Raw genomic sequence first — 19,787 nt, 5'->3', positions numbered from 1 at the left:
TATGGACATATTTCTTTATAATTTCCAGAACTATTTTTATTTACCACTAACGAGTTTCAACAAAAGTTGTGCTGTTACAAATCTTACAAGGTCTACATTTGTTTTCCCTTCTGAACAGAAGTTACATCTATATGTACAGATCAACTGTCTAGAACTGATTAAAAAGTTTCTATATTGTTTCACACATTTACTAGTTTACTTTCTAAATATTTTAAAGCTATATTGTTAAAAATATTATCTTCATATTTTGTTTAAAACTTCAGTGACACACAATCGCACCTAAAAATCTAAATAACAATCTAATTATGGTATCACCAATGGACACTTATGACTTCAGAGAGTACAACTAAAGGATCCAAAATAGGAAAGCCTTTATGCACATGATTAATATTCTGCTGGATAATATGCACTTCAGATTTGCATAGCGGTCTAAGAGATATGTGACTGAACACCTAGCACCCACATTCAAGTTTCAAGAGCATTTTAGGTTTGGACAAAAACTTTTTGATTAGCATACTAACAGCATAAAACGTGTTATCCTATGCAACATTTACTGATTTCAGGACATTTCACATTGTTATCAAAATGATGTTTTACATTTTAAAAGTGTGGTCTTAATACCTACTTTATTTGGTGTCTTTGTACACAGTTTTCAAAATTTATGTCTCAAAATTTCATTATCAGTATAAAAGCACTAGAAGTACCTAAAGGATCATAGTCTAAACTGAAAAAAAATCACATAATCTAGTTTAAAATAGACTTTAGGGGAAGAATACAGCAGAAGAAAGTTCTCCATGTATCAATGCACTATACTTCGAGTGACTTGCCACAATATATACGTGTGTCTGAAAAATGAACTGAAGAAAGGGAAGGTGAAAATAAGGTTGATAAACAAAGTAAATCCACCTTTATTTCTCACAGTTGCACTAGGGTGTAACTGAAAGAAAGTATTACTAGCAATAAAGCATGAAGGTATACCATACCAGTCACTGGTCTAATTCGGTAGTGAAGTTCTTTCATTATGCTGTTCTTGGTGTGTATAGTTAAAAACTATTAACCCTCCAAAGGGACAAAAAAATCCCTTTCATGCATAACAGATCAGAGATTCTTAAGCAAGAGTTTCTAGAGACTGACAAATAAAACGTGGATATAAATCAAAGTGAGGCATTGCTAATTCCCAGATATCATGTTTTATCTTAATTTCTCATTGAAAAAAAAAAAAAAACACCAAAAAAGGAGAAACTAGACTACAGAAATACACTAATTTATATAGTGAGACACTTAATCCAAGCCTTTCTGCTATCTACACAAATCCACACCAAAGAAGACATGACTAACAGCCAAACAGAATGCACGTAGCCCCAAATCAACACTTGCCATTCCTCTAAACATACAGTACCTCTATTTGCCATGAATATCTCCAGTGCTGTATTTTGCAAAAGATAACGTCGGGAAAAGATAGATCGAATCTCTGAAAAGAGCCATTTTCCATGGAGTCCTTCTGTATACGCCAAAATCTGGTAGAAAGAGAAGAGAGAGAATGTTTTAAATATGTTATTTGTACAGGTAATATCTTGTAAAAGAGAAACTGCCTGACTCACAAACATGGATTTTACCAATTACACGCAAAACTTGCAGCAAAATTAAAATATGCTCAAACTTCAAATCATGCTATGAACCTGTAATGTTTTTTTTTTGAAGTCCCAGGTCCAAATACTCATGTAAAGGATTCTTAAAATTTTCTTTCACTTTTTCCTTTAAAGAAAACTGCCTATTTTCCATAACCAAGGCAGTTTCAGAAACATTATGACATGTTTGGAACTTCAGCACAGCATAAAAATGTATTCTGAAATCTATTACTTGTGCCATTAGATGTATCTGCGCTTCCTTTAGCATTGCAATAACAGACTTGTAACAAATAAGCAAGAAATAATGTCTTTAAAGAAAAAAAATGTTCTTCAAGTTTATCACTAAGGCAACATTCATTAATTCTGGAACTATAAAGGTTGGCTGTATAAGAGGTTAAGTATCATTTTGTCAGCTAAGGTTAAACACAAACCTGCAAATGAACTCAGCATAATCTCTCTATGGAGTAAGCGGTTGTCAAAGTAACTTGTTACAATTCCTGTCATCCCATCTGACAGACACAGATGCTTAGTCTGCCTTCACAATTCAAACTAATCCCATTTTCAGTCCTCAGCCACTTTGTTTCTTTGTTGCTTCACTTTTTCCTTTTCATTTCAAAGCTTAATTATGGAAGTGTTAAGGGACAGAGAGATTGGACACTTCTCTACCTCAGATTAACAAACCATAAGAGAAGGAAAATCTGAGATTTGTCGATTTTAGCGAACACAAAAGCACTTAAAAGAAATCTATCACAGAAAAGGAGATTCAGATATTATCCTAGTAAACATCGCTCTTACTACAATTTCATTTGAGCAATAGAGCATAAATATATGAAAAAATGAACAAATGGAGTTCAAGCCTTTAACATAACAAAGACTGTTAATGAACCTAATAATCTGCTTATAGATTTTTAACAAATGAGGATTTTGCCTTATATGTATTCTGTATTTACAAATAACCTGCATTTGTTGTAGCACAGAGAGCAGAAGCACCATTATAAAGGCACTGCACAATACAGTATAAAACTCTGTACCACCTTTGCGAATGAAAAGCAAACACCACTGGCAAACCAAAACCAGAGAGCACAGAAGATCAGAATGTACAAAGCAAACCATTTCCCACACCTTCTTTCTTTTCACTTCTCCCTTCCCCTCAGTATAAGTGCCACAGGCATTTTCTCCCCCAAGACCCATATACACAGAGAAACAAAAAAAAAAAAAGAAAAAATGAGTAACTATTTGAACACAAAATTCTAGAAATGCAGTGAAAGGACCAGAGACTGTCAGCGGTTGCTAATCACTTCTGGAACTGCAGAACTAACAGACTTGGACCACTCTGACACTTTCCATACCACATCCATAGCCCATCCACACTAATTGGCAGATTTGTATAATTCTATGGTGCTATTCGAAACCACTGTGCTTGGCTTTTGTTACATGCATAGACAATTCAAACAGAACGGCCTGCTTGTCGCTATCGGTCTGTGCACTGAAAATTCAAACACTTATTACTGTGACTATGTATTATTTTTACCCTGTGGAGCACGCATTTTTGTGAGTGGAAGCCCTGCATGCAACTTCTTTGAAACTGGAAGGAAAAGTACCAACCTGAAAATGTCAGGTGCAGCCATGATGAAGTTATTGAATTCAGTACAACAGGATTTATAGCAGAAACTCAAACTGCGCTGCAGAAACACTACCAGTCACCACTATAACAATTCTTTACTCATTAACAGAAGTTATCAGGAGTGAGAAGCAGCTGAGGCCTAGCAGAGCAAGGCCTTCATTTCGAGTTGGAGTAGCGTCTGCCTGGTCTGCAGCTTCACTTCAAAGTCTCTGGAGTTCAATTAAAACTGGATTAGGTGGAAACAGACCTTCTTTGGGACACTGTTCTCTGAAACTCCAGCCGCACTGACAGCACCCTAGACAGAGGTCTAGCCTGCCACTGAACCAGTTGCTATGGAAACTGCAGCATTACCACTGCTCCGCACTCATCACACCACCTATAGTAGATAAAAGGTCCAGAAGACAAACATGTTTCTTTCATGTGTGTTACTAAGTATTCCTTACAAAAATCCAATTCAACCTTTTATTCCCTATCAAATACCTGATTTTAGTAATAGAACCTCCTCGGTGAACAATCTGACTCATACTCCAAATTAAACTCAGCATTTTTGATCTGGAAAAAGAAGGTTTTTGTCTTTTTTTTTTTAATCAGTTACCACTTCTGATATTATCAGAATTGGAACTTCCAAAAGCTATTTTTGCATTTGCCTGTTTTCGCCCAGAAGCTACAAACCAAAGAATTCTACTTAAGAATTTAAGAACTTCTTCACACTATTGTACAATATGTTGATCTTAAAAATTATTCATTCATTCTGCCTTTTCTCCCCACCAGTTCTGGGACAACTTGTGGAGCAAAGATTAGCGAGGGCGTACAATCCAGTTTAATCTGGACAAATAGCACCACCTTCTCTATGTGAAATAGCATTTATAGAATTTCAGTTGATTCAATACATCAGATTGAAGTTTAATCTACTGCACTTATTCCTATAGCATTTATTTCAAAAGATACTGCACCTTACATAAGGAAAGACAATTTATACAGCTTACCATTCCATTTAAAAATACTTAAAATAAACAAATGAGCCAATTTTAAAGTTCTGCGGTTCCAAGAAAATCTCATTAGATAAACTGTTCTGTGATTAGACTTTGGCAACACCAGATGAACAGACGGTATGACTACACTACTAAAAATAAAAAATTACTTCCACCTTTGCATGAAGTCCGTACTTTACTTCAAGTAACAAAAGTGAAGGTCTAACCCTGCAATCAGCCCTCAGACTCATGCTGCAGGCCCTGGCACTGCATGGCTGGAATAAACTCCTCAAGAAACTAGCAAGCACAGAATAGCCAGCTTCAATTTCCACTTCACCAAGATTCTGAAATCAGAGTTACATGAAAACTTAAGCAACATAGTGCTGATCATGAATTAAGATCATACATAAAGAAGTCTTCTCATGATTCACAGTTGTATATCAGCTAATTTCCCAACATTAAAACACTCACTCAGAAGCTATTCTGTCATTTTACAGTTTTGAAAAGAAATGCCCTACCCTAACTTTTCTTCAAAACCCGCCTGAATGTTGATCGTAACAAAGTCTCTTGTACAAGACTACATGCAACAGTTAACAGACACCAACACTACAGCTGTCTCCTGAATTAGAAGGAATATTTTACTGAAGCCTAAAGGAACATTTTGCTTTACCTTTTAAATAAACCAATCAACTATCGTATATTTTATTGTAGAGAAAAGTACTATTGATCTTGAAAATGTGAATAGAAGTAATTAAGTCTGCAAATGGGTTATGGAACTGAAACAGTAATTGAATAATTGTATTACTTTAATGTGCCAGCCAATTTAACTGCCACAAATAAAATAAAAATTAAATAGGTTATTTAAATAGCTGATGCCCATTTATATATGCCTGAAAAAGTTATGACATACCAGACAAAGAAAAAAAAACACACCAAGAAAACCCCCAAAAACATTTAATTTGTATTAAAATTTGATTGCAGTTTAGAGATAAAATCCATAAATACATTATTCTAGCAGCTTTCTCTGTCATTTGGCGTCATTTTTGTTCAGGAGGCAAAATTACAGCACTTAGAGGTTACAAAACCTGACTCTCACTTCATAAAGAACCTGGATCTCCACTACAATCTCAGCCTTGCAGCTGAGGATCCTCAGATCCTGCTGTACAGGTACTATTTAGCTCCCAGCTGCAGTATTCACAGTGACAGGGATCTTTCTCTGTTCTTTGTTTAAATGTCTACAAGTACAACCAAACTAACAGGGAATTAGATCAGATTATTAATAATTTAAATATCTAAATGCTCTTAAATAAATCATGGTGCTTATTAGCTTATTTTAGAATTATCAAGAGAACAACACATAAGATACTCATTTTAAATCTCAGATATTTACACAATCAGCCAGGCAAACAGCGGTAGTCTCCCATCCAGTCCCTCCTGTGAGAACACACAATCTGCCATGCAATCCTGTTCAGCATTTTCATGGGTGACAAACTCAATTAAACATATTCATTACTTTAATGTTCCACTAGACAGTTTTACCCAGCATTAAAAAATTAAATAAATAAATAAATACTCTGTGACCTTTGTATCGATCAGAGCAAAATGGCTTATGCCTGGGTGTGGGTGGTGAAGGCACTGGGGAGGGGGGTGGTAAAGGACTCTTATGTTTTCTCTTCCAATTACTGGAGGAGATGATAAAACCACAGCAAATGATGTATCAGCTCATTTTATCTTATCGCTTTGGGGCTAGGTGACAATGAAGTTCATATTTCACTGGTTCCCATTGAAGATTGTGAAAATTACTTGCCCTTATGACCTGAAATTTCACTGGAAGACAGAAATTTCTCTTCTGCAAAGTAATGCAATTTTTCAGATGTCAACCTTTAGCCCAGCTTAAAAAATTAATTTCATTTATATTAACCAATGATATTGATATTTTCACAGAATGCTCTTCGATACATGAACCACCAACTAGCAAATTGATGTGCTCTAGAAGGATAAAATTATTTTATTGGAAGCTGCTGGGGACAGACAGATTTACCACAAACTGAAATTCCTATTTCACAGTATACTATTTATACCAGGCTTCACATACCTTAAGGCCTCTGGACCTGTTAAGAATTTAACCTTTAGTTAGGACTCAGTTTTGTTTCTAGATCTATTCAGTTTTGAAATAATTCCTACATACATGATATAAAAACAAAACAGCATTTGTGTGGAAATGAATAAAGTCTGTCACAGACCACAGATCAGTACATATGTGATGACATGAAAAATACTTCCCAGATGATTAAAATAGAGGAATGCATAACTATGTTTTATCTCTTTATCCTGACATTAAAGGTATATTTCAAAATGAAATAAGCATGCAATGCAGATTTTCTGAGAGTGGTCTTCTACTAACTACAGAGAACCTGATTGTCAAGATCTAACTTGGAAAATAAGCGTTATTAGGGGACCTTGTGTTCAGAACTTTTCTGATTCGACAATAAGATTCTAAACACCTCACATAGACTAATAAATCTGTGAACAATGTTAGTAAAGTTAGTACCAACTATCTTACTCTTTTCTACTACATCCAGTATTTCACAATTTTTTTCCCCCTTTTGATTAACCCCGCTGACTCTTAGAGGGCAGAAGCTCCTTATCACTGGCAGACAACATTTAATCAACCCAAAGAACAAGATCTGATTGCTAACGATAGGCGTGCAAGTTAAAATACGCAGCCTAGAAAGCAGAAGTTCAAAAATAAGAAAATGAATATAGGTTTGGGTGGCTGTCCAAGCCCTGCCAAGTTTAAGGTTGTAAGGTTATGCCTTTCTTTGGAAAATAAGACAGCATGCTTAATTATGATAAAGAGGATCTAGAATTGCAAGAGTTCACAGATTCTTGTAGGAGTTGACTGATGTCTTGATTAAGGACTTAGTATGATCTGGTCATCAAGAGGTAGATACAAAAGGCTCATCCAGCTGTTTACATCATCTGGGACAGTCTGCCATCAAGAATCAACCATAACAATTTACAAATGATTCTGCTTGAACCTCCTGAAACAGTCGTTATTTAAGCTTCTGTGTAGACCCTCAGTATCACTAACTGGAGAGCAGGCTAGGTAAACAGTGATCAATGAGTTTTTCATTGACATGTGTGAAACAAATTGATAGTCTCAGTGTGTTTCCAATAAACATGCATGTAAATTATAGTTCTCTATTACTGAGATTCAAAATGCTGCAAACAAAGAATCAGAAATAATTTATTATCAAGACTACCAAGGGCAGCCCTTCTAAAGTGATCTCCCGTAACAAATCTCAAGACACACTAAAAAAGCAGTGGGGCTACCAACCCAGCCTGCAAACGATGCACTCCAGAAATGTCAATTCAACACCTGCAAGCAGCAAAAAGATACATAAGAATACATAAATTTATGACACCAAGGTTTTTATGTAATATTTTAGATAGGTAGCTCTCTAGCCAATCATCCTCTTTTCATTTGCCTCAGGTTTGTTGGGGTTTTTTTAATTGGTAATACACTTGCAATACAAAGTTGCAAAAAACCACCACACACATTTTTAGATCAGATGATGATCATCAAGAAAAAAGTGTATGCATTAACTGGGAAGTTCACTCCTCAAACTTTTTTTTATTTATTTATTTATAGCAGTGTTTATAAACCATACACACAAAGAATGAATGGCAACAGTTTCTACTCTATTTGGGTTACCTGTTTATGGTATTTCCTGTAGCATTGTTAATACCTACACAGACTTCATATATCTAGTAAGTAAAAAGATAAAAACAACAAATCATAACTAAGGTATCTTTTAATCATACAGAAATAACCCGGAACAGTCATAAACATAAATCGTGCAAAGGATCCTCTGAGCTGTGCATTGTGCCTTGCACACTGAAGTGTGAATTATGTTTATGTCACATGTGAGTGAGTCTGTATGGATCTAGATTTGCTTATCAACTTTGCTTAGCTTATCTAAGATTGAAGATACTCTTATGAAAGTGCAATGGTACACATACATGTAGAGTCGCATGTGTGTATATACGTGCACATATTAAAATATGAGTGAGACTACACAAAAAGGTAACATATAGGTATGTGCAAGTAGGTAAACAGAGCATTTTGTTATTTTTTTCTTTCATTAGATCCTAAGTTTTAAAATTTGGAGAGTGCTTTCAATCTATTCTAATTAATAAGTACAATTCTGGCTAGTCTTGATGTCCACACAGATTGACAGATTCCATAACCCCTTTGTGAACTGCATTAAATTATACAACTTCGTGATTTCATGTGTCAATGAATTCCATCAGTTAAACATACACAGTGTAAATACTAAAAAAGCTGGTTTTGTTGATTTCATCTGGTATACACTGAAAAAAATACAATACCTGCAGAAGTTCAAGTACAGATCTTAAGCACCACTGAGCAAAATTACATTAAATGACTTCTCACTGCATAGAAGCTGTCAAAGAAGCTGATCACTAAGTCATGGAATTTGGATCAAAAATTATGAAATAAGGTACTATTAATACTAAGCATTTGTAGAAATGAATGATGCAGTGGCTCATCCCCTGCCCACTACCCTACATGAGACAGAACTTTGGAAAATAGGTGGGGAAAATCCATTTGCATTTACCTATGCAACTGAGGAGCAGGTATCTAAACCTCCCAAAAAAATTTCCACACAACTTTCTTATTTTGGTGCTAACAACATACCTTTGTATAAGCACAAATGTTGCTAACTCATTACTTAGCACTTTTATTAATACAAAAAACTAAAAAGACAAAGAACAGGAATCTTTAAATGCTCCAAATTTTGTCTTTGTGAAAACTGACCATTTAATTTGTCATCCTGTCTCCTTGTGAGTCAACAAAAAAGGAAATAAAAGTTTATATTATGTTCATCTGAAAGACATCATGACAAATATTTTATTATTGGAAATGAGGTTATAAAGCAAAAACTGTTTTAAAACTTAACCTCAAATATTTTTAGTGTACTCCCTAGCACTAAGTATTATTATTAAGCATAAACCAGACGTATAGTTTTGAGGTGGTAAGTATGACCATGACCCAAATTTTGCCAAAGCAATTAAAGCATAATTGTATAGAAAGGTTTGTGATAGCAGTAAGAAAGCATAGGACTCATTCAGCTGCAGTTTATGAGGAAGATACCTGGGTGTTTGTATCTGATAGAAATGAGTTTAAAATACTGTTGAAGAATACCAGCAAGGACTGGTTTTAACCATTTTGTGTCTGAATTCTCCAGTACAGGATACCTTTGAAGGACCTCAAGATCAGTTTTCTTCCTGGAAAGATTTTATGCAACTAAAAGAACCATTTATTTTTTTGTTCCTGGTATAAGAAAACTGAATCAAAATTAAAGAAAGTAAATCATAAAGATGCAGCCTCATCATCTATGATTAACCACTCATGATGACATCAGTTTGAGTTTTTCAGTCGGTCTGTTTTTCAGTCAAAACTGATTTGTGGCAATTACTGTCTTCTTATTGTCCCTTGCACCATCAGACCTGAGTCTCTTTGGACAGGCCCTCTTTTTTATTATTCGGAGAAAAAAAAATATTTTTCCTTGCATATCAGAAGCATCTTCCAATATTTGTCAAACTCGTAACTATTACAATTACAGCACTTAGCAGAGGATTTTGGCCCTTTTCAATTTTTAACAGCATACGCCATTGTGCTTTCCTCATCTTACTTCATTAATGGCTCAAATCTAGGCCATAATATTGTAACACTACTGCAATAAAAAACCTCTCTAAACTATTTAAGGGATCTCAAAGAAGCCAAATTTTCTTGTTTAAAAGATGAAAGTACCTAAGAAAGTCAGAAAAGGCATCAAGCACAGGTTCTTTTTCTATGACAAGAAGATATTACCATGCTGTGGGTTGTTCTGGGTTTTTTTTAAATTCCAAGTTCCGGTTGGTCCTTCTTCTTTTATAAAATTCTTAGTGCAGAAAAGCCTTGGAGGTAATCTTGATCAGACTATGTTGATCTCTATGAAGAGCAGTCTGAACACTAGCACAACTGCCAGACTAATGACACACAGCAGTTCATATCCGCAGGAGTATGACTAGATATGATGAAAGATAATACACAGGAGTGTGTATCTCAAAAGCAGAACACAGAAAACAATGTAAAAGTCATCTTTGTTTTGTTTTCTCTTATTTAGCCTTTGAGTTTTTCTTTAGAAAAACTAAGGTTCACATCTGCTGTAAATATCTCTTCAAATTCCTATTTTGAACAGTGAAAGAGAAAACTCATGTTAGATTCCCACTGCTGTGCCCTGCCCCTGCCTATTTCACTGCTTTCAGGACATGACTTCTCTCACAGGCTGCTATCTCTATGTATCCAGCAATGGTCTACCCAGCCAGAACATGTGCAAGTGGAAGCAGCAACTAAAACCAAGAAAGAAGGGAACTAATGCACCTGCAATACTGGCAGCTGTCCAGTGTCTGCCATTTTCAGTGATCTTGCAGAAGATGGTTGAGGAGAAGAAAGCAAATAGGCAATGAAAAATAAAGTTTCAATGCCAAAATGAAGGTTGGTTTTGGTTTTTATTTTGTTTTAATTGATGACCTGTAAACTGACCTTCATATCCCTTCATCAGAAACAAAACAAAAACAAAAGCCACCCCCACACATCTGGCAGGAAGCTAGAGTACCAGTCATCATGAAAGACTGCATCTGATCAGCTCATTAATGGGAACCAAGCCCATACATAGAAGAACAGATGTGCTTCTTGAAGGCAAAGAGAAAAGTCAGACTCCAGAGCTGCCAATCCAGCAGTTTACATTAAAAGATTCTGTGCTATGTTTTATGACAGATATGGCACAGAAGGTGCAGTCTGCAAAGGGATGGGAATGTAAAAATGGCTTAATGCCACCTTTGTGCTGCACAGACTCTAGACTGCTGCAGGAACCAAATCCCCTTTGAGTAAACTGGAGCAGCTGCAGGGGCTGCTGTGTAATTACATGCATTTGCCTTATGTGGGATGACTGGTGGCTGCCCTATAGCCAAGGACTGTATTAGTACTTAATGCTACAGAAATTCTCCCTCCTGCTCTTAGAAGCTGGGAAAGGAGATAGCACAGTGCTGCTAGTAAACCCTCCACTGTGCAAACGTTTCTCCACTCAGAGCTAGCTCATTTACTGTAAACCAAAACAGAGTACAGGTATCACAGCAACATAGAGAAATTGTTCCTAATTATCAAAGGATATGTCCTTTGCACTTACTGTAATCACAACACATGTATACCTTATATTCTATATCTGTATTCTTACATTTATCTTATATTCCTGTAAAAAAAGATTAATTTATCAAGTAAAGGGTCTGACTAAAATCATCAGTGACAAAGGTTTTGCTATGACCTGTCACTGCAAGGGAGAACCTATTCTTTCCAGATCACCCATAGAAATAATTTGACCCATTAATACTTATCACGTGTTTGTAAAGAACAAAAAGCAATGTTAAAATGAGGTTTTATACAATATCTGCTTCTTTATATCTTAGAAAATGGCAAAATAAAGTAACTTAAAATCAGCTTCAAAACATTCCTACAAGCACAGACCCTTTTCCAAGGTTAAGCAAGCCATGGAAATAGCTAATGTGAGGTCTACAACCACATCTAGGATTCTAGGGTAATAGAACAAGAACATAACCCTAATTTCAGTTAAAAATGCAATAGAAAATTAAACTTCATTTCTAGTCCAAATGATTGATAAGAAAGCCTTGGAAATGTGATTCAAGTGTAACAGATACACAGACAGCAGTCTGGGGACAGCAGAACAATTGATCCAACAACATGATTTGCTTTGCCATTCCCCCTGGAGTATTAAATCTAAAACTTGCTATTCCTGAGGGCCCAATAAAAAATAAGCCTATCAAAGAATTCTGCAGATGACAGGAGTAGAGAGAGCAAAGTCTATGCAAAAATATCAGCTCTTGTGAAGAATTGTAATCTGGGATGTGTTATGCATTTATCTTACAAATCCACAGTGCTGTTTTGCACAACTGGAAGTTTTCCTAAGAGCCAGAAAAAGTCATGTCTAATGTGGGAGCATTTACAAAGCACGTTTCAGCCAATATGTACAGTGTTTCATAAAGTCAAAAGTGGGAAAAGTATTTTAAACTGCTCTTCTAGACAAACCTAACCTCATAGCAATATCCTATCCATCCTGCTCAAAGTGTTGCCAAGAACTAATGTTTTTTTGAGAAAATGCAACAACTTATCCTGCTCATGCATATTTCATTTAGAAAACTAACTTAAGGCAGCACTTTCATAGGCTCCTCTTACCAAGTAAATTAGCCACATTTGAAGGAATTATGTGAGAGCCCTTCTTAAATCTTTTAATTGGGAAAAACCCCTAACTGCATAGCAGCTCCTTTCCCAGTCAGCTCCACATTCTGAAAAAGATGCTTTTTTAAAATGAGAAGAATATTGAGGGCAAAAGAAAAAAAATCGTTTTGAGGAGGCATTTTCAGTCCTGTAACTCAATGTTCTCTTACGGGAAAAAAAATTAAAAATAAATAAATAAAAGAGGGTGTAGTTTAAGATAGAAGACCTACCTTTAACTTAGCTTGCTTTATGAGTAACTAGCTGGTGTGCTTACAAGTAATACTGACAATTTAAGATCTGGCAAGAGTGAAAACCAAAACTACCTGTCATCAATTCTTTACGTAACACACCAGCAATATAGATATTCAAGTAGGTTAATAATTTTAAGACACATGTCAGAGGAAAGAAGCACTGCATTTGAGATCTGAAGTATAAAAATGTCACACCCTGCAAGCAGGAACAAATTTACAGCTAATTTGTAATTTTAGAGATAGCACATTTGTTTCTAAAATACAATCAATTTTCTACTCAAGGAGCTGGAAGTTGAAACCTTGTAGAGTTTACTGGCTGAGCACTTATTACACCACAAAGAAAGCATTCCTTACCTTTTTCTTGAGTGCATGAAAATTAGCTACTGAAATGACTACCACGCAAAACTTAAGGCAGTAGCACAGACTAAAAGTAACTCATGCAGACACATCTAAGAGTATTCCACTAGTGAAAACCTGATGAACGGATGAACAAAACATTATCCCTACTTGATTTGTCAAGTTGTATTTGCTTGTCCTCATTTAATGATTATACAGTTCTTTCAAAATATAAATAAAAAATCTTATCAACTTTAATTTGTTGTATTAATTGTTGAAGCTTCAAATACACAGTATCATAAAGGGCCTATCAAAAAATAACTAGCATTGGCAAATACCTGCTTTTCAGCATTCCACACAAACAAAATGTCGGTGTTGATAAAATCCACTTTTTAAAACATGTATCCTTGCAAATCTTAAGTACTGTCATCTCATCTCCCTGTTGGAGTTTGATTGATTACGCCTTTTCCTTATATTCATTAATCTCATCACCTTATCTTTTACACCACTTCATTTTAGCAGAAAGGCAATAATAAAACCCTCATCCATTATCCTTTTACGCATCTAGTCAAGTGGAAATGGTTAATAACATGCTACAAATTGAACTTCAATCACCTCATTTTCTCCTTTGTCGAATGCACATTAAAGTATATTCCAAAAGTGCAATTTGTTTTACAGGGGAATTTGTGTTATATTGCTACAGACAACTAAAATTAAGTGTTTCTCAGTTTGGTTATTAAATATATCCAACTGTCCTTTTATCTCTGATACTAAAACATTAACTCATTTTATTAGGGTGCAATAATACAAGAGCCTTATCTCCCAGAACACAGGGACATCTAGTCTGCCTAATAGTAAGTGTTATACAATGGGTCATTTATCTTTTTTTTTTTTTAATATGCTTCTGATAGTTTATGAATCAGTACATTATTGCAGATGAAATGGCTCTCCATTTAAGAAAACTTAATTTGTTTACATGCAGGCTTATCTTCAAATGCAAGCCCCATTAGAGAAGCGGTCTATAACTGTCAGAGCAAGTGAAGAGAGAAAAATAAGTGGATGTAGAAAAATCTAGAGCACAGTAATTCAACTCTGATCACCAATTTCCTATTTGAATATTAACTGTGCTCCACAAGTACTTTGCAATTATTCTATGATCCTAAAATGATTCAACAGAAACACTAATTGAAATAAGAGTCCCAGAACTTGTTTTTGCAAACTTCTCATCATGCCAAATACAGGTGTATCTTAGTAAATTGAAATGAAGGACATTTAAATAAAGTTCACAATGAGACATATTTGGAGTTGTTTCTTCCAAAAATATAAGGGAAATAAAAGGGTGGGTGAAATTCTAGCTCTATTTAATTCAGTGATAGTAATCCCCTTCACAGAAGGGAAGCAAAATTTTACCTTGTGTTTCCATATACACCTGGAAAAATTTTCACTTGCACTTCGGTCATTGTCACACTGAAACAACTGGCTCGACTAGCTCATCAATAAAACTGCATATCAGAATGAACACATATAACCAAAAATCCTGTGCAACTATTACAGTAACAGGTATTTTCTCATGCTTTGTCTCATCTTAATTCTAAGGCAACACAGTGTTAAGCTTCTAAGAAGCCTGAGAACATCGAAGTTCCCACCTTTATTCGAAGTTTGAATTACAGAGATGGTCATGTTTACTACTATAAACACTTGCAATAGTGTATATATATATTGTATGTAATGTACATATATACAGTATATATATACACTAATACACTAATGATTTAAAAATTAAGTAATGACTCCCTTTTTACATTAAAGCTAAGCAAAACACAAACATACAGCTCTAATTAACTTAGAAGAAGATGTAAAACCACTTTTACATTTCCCTCTGTGGTCTAGCTTTCTTCCAACTCTGTTCACAAAAAGTTTTTCTTGTTTCCCAAGCCATTTGAACTCTATTTCCTCTCCCCTGCTCTATCAACTTCTATTCAACCTGCAGTTTCACAAAAATTTTTGCAGGTGGCTGCCCAGCTCATGTTGCACCTCTTCTCATCCCTCCCCAGTCATTTTCTGCTGTTCCCCCAACCTCCATGTTCTAGCAGTAGTATGTTTGATGTCATGCTGTAAGCTGGATTTCAATAAGTGATTCAGATAGAAAGTAGCCTAGGGTGAGGAGAAAGAAAACAATGAAAGGACTAAGGAGATGATGAGAACGGTTTTAGTCTCACTCATTTCCCCACTCAAAACAATTTCCCAGGAACACCTGAGGAAGGGAGAGGAACAAGGTAACATGATGGCACCTGATGACTGCTTAAGCCAGTACCATCACTGAAAGGAATGCTTCTAAAACTTTGGTTCAGTAAAATCTTGACTGCAGTCAGAACAGCCTCTACATATGACTAGTCTGGTTTTCAGTCATGCACCTCTCCAGTGTCTTCCATTACTCTGTGTTAAAGAAAAGACACTCACTAATATCTGAAGCTCTGCTATGCATCTTCTTTAGAAACTGTCTTAAAGCACTCCTGCAATGCCATGCCTCTAAAAGCTTCAACAGTTTGCTGACCTAGATAGCTGCTGGTTTCATTATGAAAATTTGTCTTTGGTCTTTGAAAATGTCCTATTTCTTCTTCAGTCAGTGCATAACTACCTGTTGATTCTGTTCTGCATTCAGAGAGGATGATCTCTGGCCAGTCTTTGTAAACTATGGTTATCCCATACTGCCACAGTCCATGACTAGGCTTGTACTGCACACTGAAAAAAAAAAGCATTCTGCTTCTTCACACTACTTCTTGTTTGTGACACATCCAGACTCCGAATAAGCAAATTCAGTTCTTACTGAAATAAATAATTTGACCATTCAAGAATTTAGGCTTGTTTCTCTTCTAAATTTTTAAGTATTCAACTACTTTTTGAGCTACCCCAAGCTACATCTAATCTGTTCATTGCCAAGTCACTGAATTGGATCAACAATATTATTTGATAAAACCTGCATGCTTCTCTAGTTTCACATATGAAGACCAAAACTGTAGCTGGCATCCAAAACTCACATTTCAGCATGACTTACACACAGTCAGAACTTCCAGGTAGCACCTTAAAATATTAGGAGCATATCAACATAAATTTTAAAAGTACAAATTTCTAGACATACGATTTGACCTAAATCATCAACAGATTTCTGATTTTCACTTTGACTGTTTTCCTGAAAGCTAACCTTTAGAAAACCGCTTTGAGTACCCTCTCTTAATAACCTCTCCCTCCTCTGAATGTGTAACTGAAGAGGTTTTATACTTGTTTCTTTTTGTTATTTAACTTACATTAAAACAGATGTTCAAAAAAGCCTTTTAGGTTCTTTACGAGAAAGTCTAGTACCCAAGTGAAATAAATAGGGAATCTGAGCAAGCTATAAACTTAAGAAGCTAAATCTAAATGCCTTCTATACTTTACAGATAAAGGTGCAAATTTACACAATGTGAGTTCAACCCTTAGCTGACACGACACTTTTGCAAAATGTAAATCACTGATGCTATAGTACTTGAATGAGGCAATTTACTGCAGAAATAAATGAACAACTGAATACTAAGCAAGTCAACATAAGTCTTGAATCTAGTCTCTAACCACCATTCCTGTACCACATAACATGTCATCATCCATAAGTAAATGAGTTAATCAATTTAATGAGGATTCAGACAAATCGGCTGCCTAATGAGCACTCAAACTGATGTGGCAAGGGTTATGCTCCAGTGCTGACAAAATCAGTTTGATGAAACTGTGACAAAAGAAGCAAAGCACTATTCCTTCAGCACATTTTCCTGCATCTTATTAACATGACATTATAATCACTATTTGCAAACTATATACAGAAACCATTTATTGCGTAATTCATGTAAACATATGCTTTATCTACTCTTCTTTCCAGCAAACCTGCACATATTGCTTGGATTCAGTTTAGTAATTATTCAGTTCTTTTTGAAAATGACATTCAGATAGTGTTGTTTAAAGTAATTTAGATTGAGTACGCCAAGAGAATTTCCAGAGACATTGCATTGCATGATTTTGCATTTTATGAACATGCCATTTGGCAATAAATATAAAACAACCTAATGAAAATAAATCAAAATATTCTGCAACTTTGCAAACAGTTCAGGAAATTAACATTGGAATCTCTTGAAAAGCAAAAAGAAAAAAATCAAACTCCAGCTTTTAGATGAATGGTAATGAATGCTCTTATTCTGACTTCCCAATTCCATAATGCTAAGATGCAAAAAACACAGGCCAAGGAAAGAAAAGAACCTCACTAGCATTATAACTACTTTACCAAAACCTTTAATCAGGGCTCCTTCATGAATTTTCTAGCACTACTAACTATTTACATGTAGGTCCAAAATGCAGAGCCAGGAACCATTCATTAAACTTGAACATAAGAAGTAAAATAATTAGAACTGGAATTCTGACAAGTAAAACAAACAAAAAAACCTACCATAACAAAATATTAAAACTTAACTCTTGCTTTCTGAGTATTATCTGCCTAGAAGACTTTCTGCAGGGAAGGAAAACACCTCTTTATTCACAGGGTTGTTTAAATGCAAGAGATACAAAGGTATATCAGAAAAGTTTTTACACGTAATAGCCATAATTAAAGGCAGTTTCTAAACAGCATTGGAGTAGCTGAAGCCATACAAATCATATAACCCTGCACTAGGGTTATAAGAATAAATTTCTGGATGTTTTCATAGACCCAGCAATAAATTAATATTTATACACTAATTACTTCCACCAGGGGAAAGTGTCACACCTGTAATATCTGATTGCTATCCTATAAGCACTATGATGGTTGGAGAAGGAATGGTGTAAGTCACAACTTTTGCCCAGGAACATGGGATGGAGCAGCTTTCAAAATTCAGCACAAAGTTAAGAAATAACTGACTTTTACATAAGGACACACAACTTCATATATTAATGAAACTGCATTCTCTGGAGTAGGAAACGTTGGCTTTGGAATCTGTGTTTGAAAAGCAATCCAGAGACAATGTAAATGATATTGCCTCCCACATACATAGAAGGATGTCAAACTGCCAAAAGCGTAATTAAGAACATTCCCAGAAGAAGAAAAACATATGTGTATTTTTAACAAAAAACCACATAAGTATTACATTAAAACAACAGTAGAAATCAGTGGCAGTTGACAATACTAACTGGTATATCCTCACGCTATTTTAACACCACACTTTCTCCCCAAAGGACAGCATTCTTTACAGCATGACAACTTAAGTGTGAAAAGGCTGAACTTTCCACTTCTGTGACTCTTATCACAACACACCCCATATACAATCCCAATCTATCTAAAAGTTCTCGATTAAAATCCTAATTTACCTGTTACCATTTACTTGAGGTCACAGTCTACAGCTATGGCTCCACAGCAGCTGGCAGCCACTAGGATGGTCTGGCCTACTCCAAACTGTATGGTCTCACTGCCTCCTTTGTCCTACCACTAACGTTCTTGTGGGTCTAGAGGTAGCTGGCTCAGGGAATCACCCTTGTAAAAATCCAGGGAAGAAAAGGTAGTCTCCTGTTAGATCAGATCCCCACCTTCACTCATCAGGTAAGTGCTGCTGATGGTACAGGGTGGGGGAAAGGACTAAGCAGCTACAAATTGGGTCCAGCAGTTCTTTCTGTGCCATATCCCAGTTTCAGGGACCATTAAAAACTTTTGTGCCTCCCAGACTATCCTGTCATGCAACTCTACAGGTGTTTTCAGGCATCGTTTCTGCCTTCTGGCTTTACAACCATGCCACAGAAGAAACAACCAGGGTTGAACATAACTTCATGATAATTTCCAAAAAACACCCAACTGTAAAGATTACAAAACTTTGGGATATAAAAATACTCCAAATTAGACAGATTCTAATGTCATAAAATTTGTACTGTAACATAACTGTGTTCTTTAGTGACAAATCAAATGTGAGTGGCAAATCCAAGTGCCTCTGTATTGTTTGTTTTTTACAAAATATTTACATCTACCGAAGTAGGTTACTTCTGTAATGCTATAAGCAGAGCACATCCATGATTTCATCATAAGGCCACCTCTGGGTGCAAAACTAATTTTATATTAATTCCAGTGCTGTGGCTGAGAAGAAGGGCAAATAAATTGGGGTATAAAACACAGTACTGAAGGACTGAAGGAGCTGGGTCTCTTCAGCTTGGAGGAGACTGAGGGGTGACCTCATCAGTGTTTACAAATATGTAACGGGTGGGTGTCAGGATGATGGAGCTAGGCTTTTTTCAGTGATATCCAGTGATAGGACAAGGGGCAATGGGTGTAAACTGGAGCATAGGAGGTTCCACGTTAACATCAGGAAGAACTACTTTATTGTGAGAGTGGCAGAGCACTGGAACAGGTTGCCCAGGGGGGTTGTGGAGTCTCCTACGTTGGAGATATTCAAGGCACGCCTGGACAAGTTCCTGTGTGATGTACTCTAGGTTACCCTGCTCTTGCAGGGGGGTTGGACCAGATGATCTCTTGAGGTCCCTTCCAACCCTTGGGATTCTGTGATTCTGTAATACATACATTGGAGTATAAAACAAAGATTGGGAATTTTATATTGAATACAGAGTACCAAGTAACTTTTT

At 35.8% G+C, this 19,787-nt stretch overlaps 1 protein-coding gene across 3 annotated transcripts in view; it reads right to left on the bottom strand.

Moving 5' to 3' along the window:
- Positions 1–19,787, bottom strand: part of LRBA (LPS responsive beige-like anchor protein) — a 400,194-nt gene that overhangs the window by 130,881 nt on the left and 249,526 nt on the right. For all 3 annotated transcript variants that reach the window (XM_061350996.1, XM_061350998.1, XM_061350997.1), the window contains exon 40: positions 1,400–1,517. In XM_061350996.1, the coding sequence (XP_061206980.1) occupies positions 1,400–1,517 (118 nt within the window). The remainder of the gene's footprint in view (positions 1–1,399; positions 1,518–19,787) is intronic.

This window comes from Neopsephotus bourkii, unplaced genomic scaffold (assembly GCF_033783945.1).
Source record: "Neopsephotus bourkii isolate Nb327-2 ecotype Australia unplaced genomic scaffold, CSIRO-AGI_Nbou_v1 NB_547, whole genome shotgun sequence".
NCBI lineage: Eukaryota > Metazoa > Chordata > Aves > Psittaciformes > Psittacidae > Neopsephotus > Neopsephotus bourkii.
Note: the sequence above shows the minus strand (reverse complement) of the source record. Positions and strands in the feature narration are given on the sequence as shown.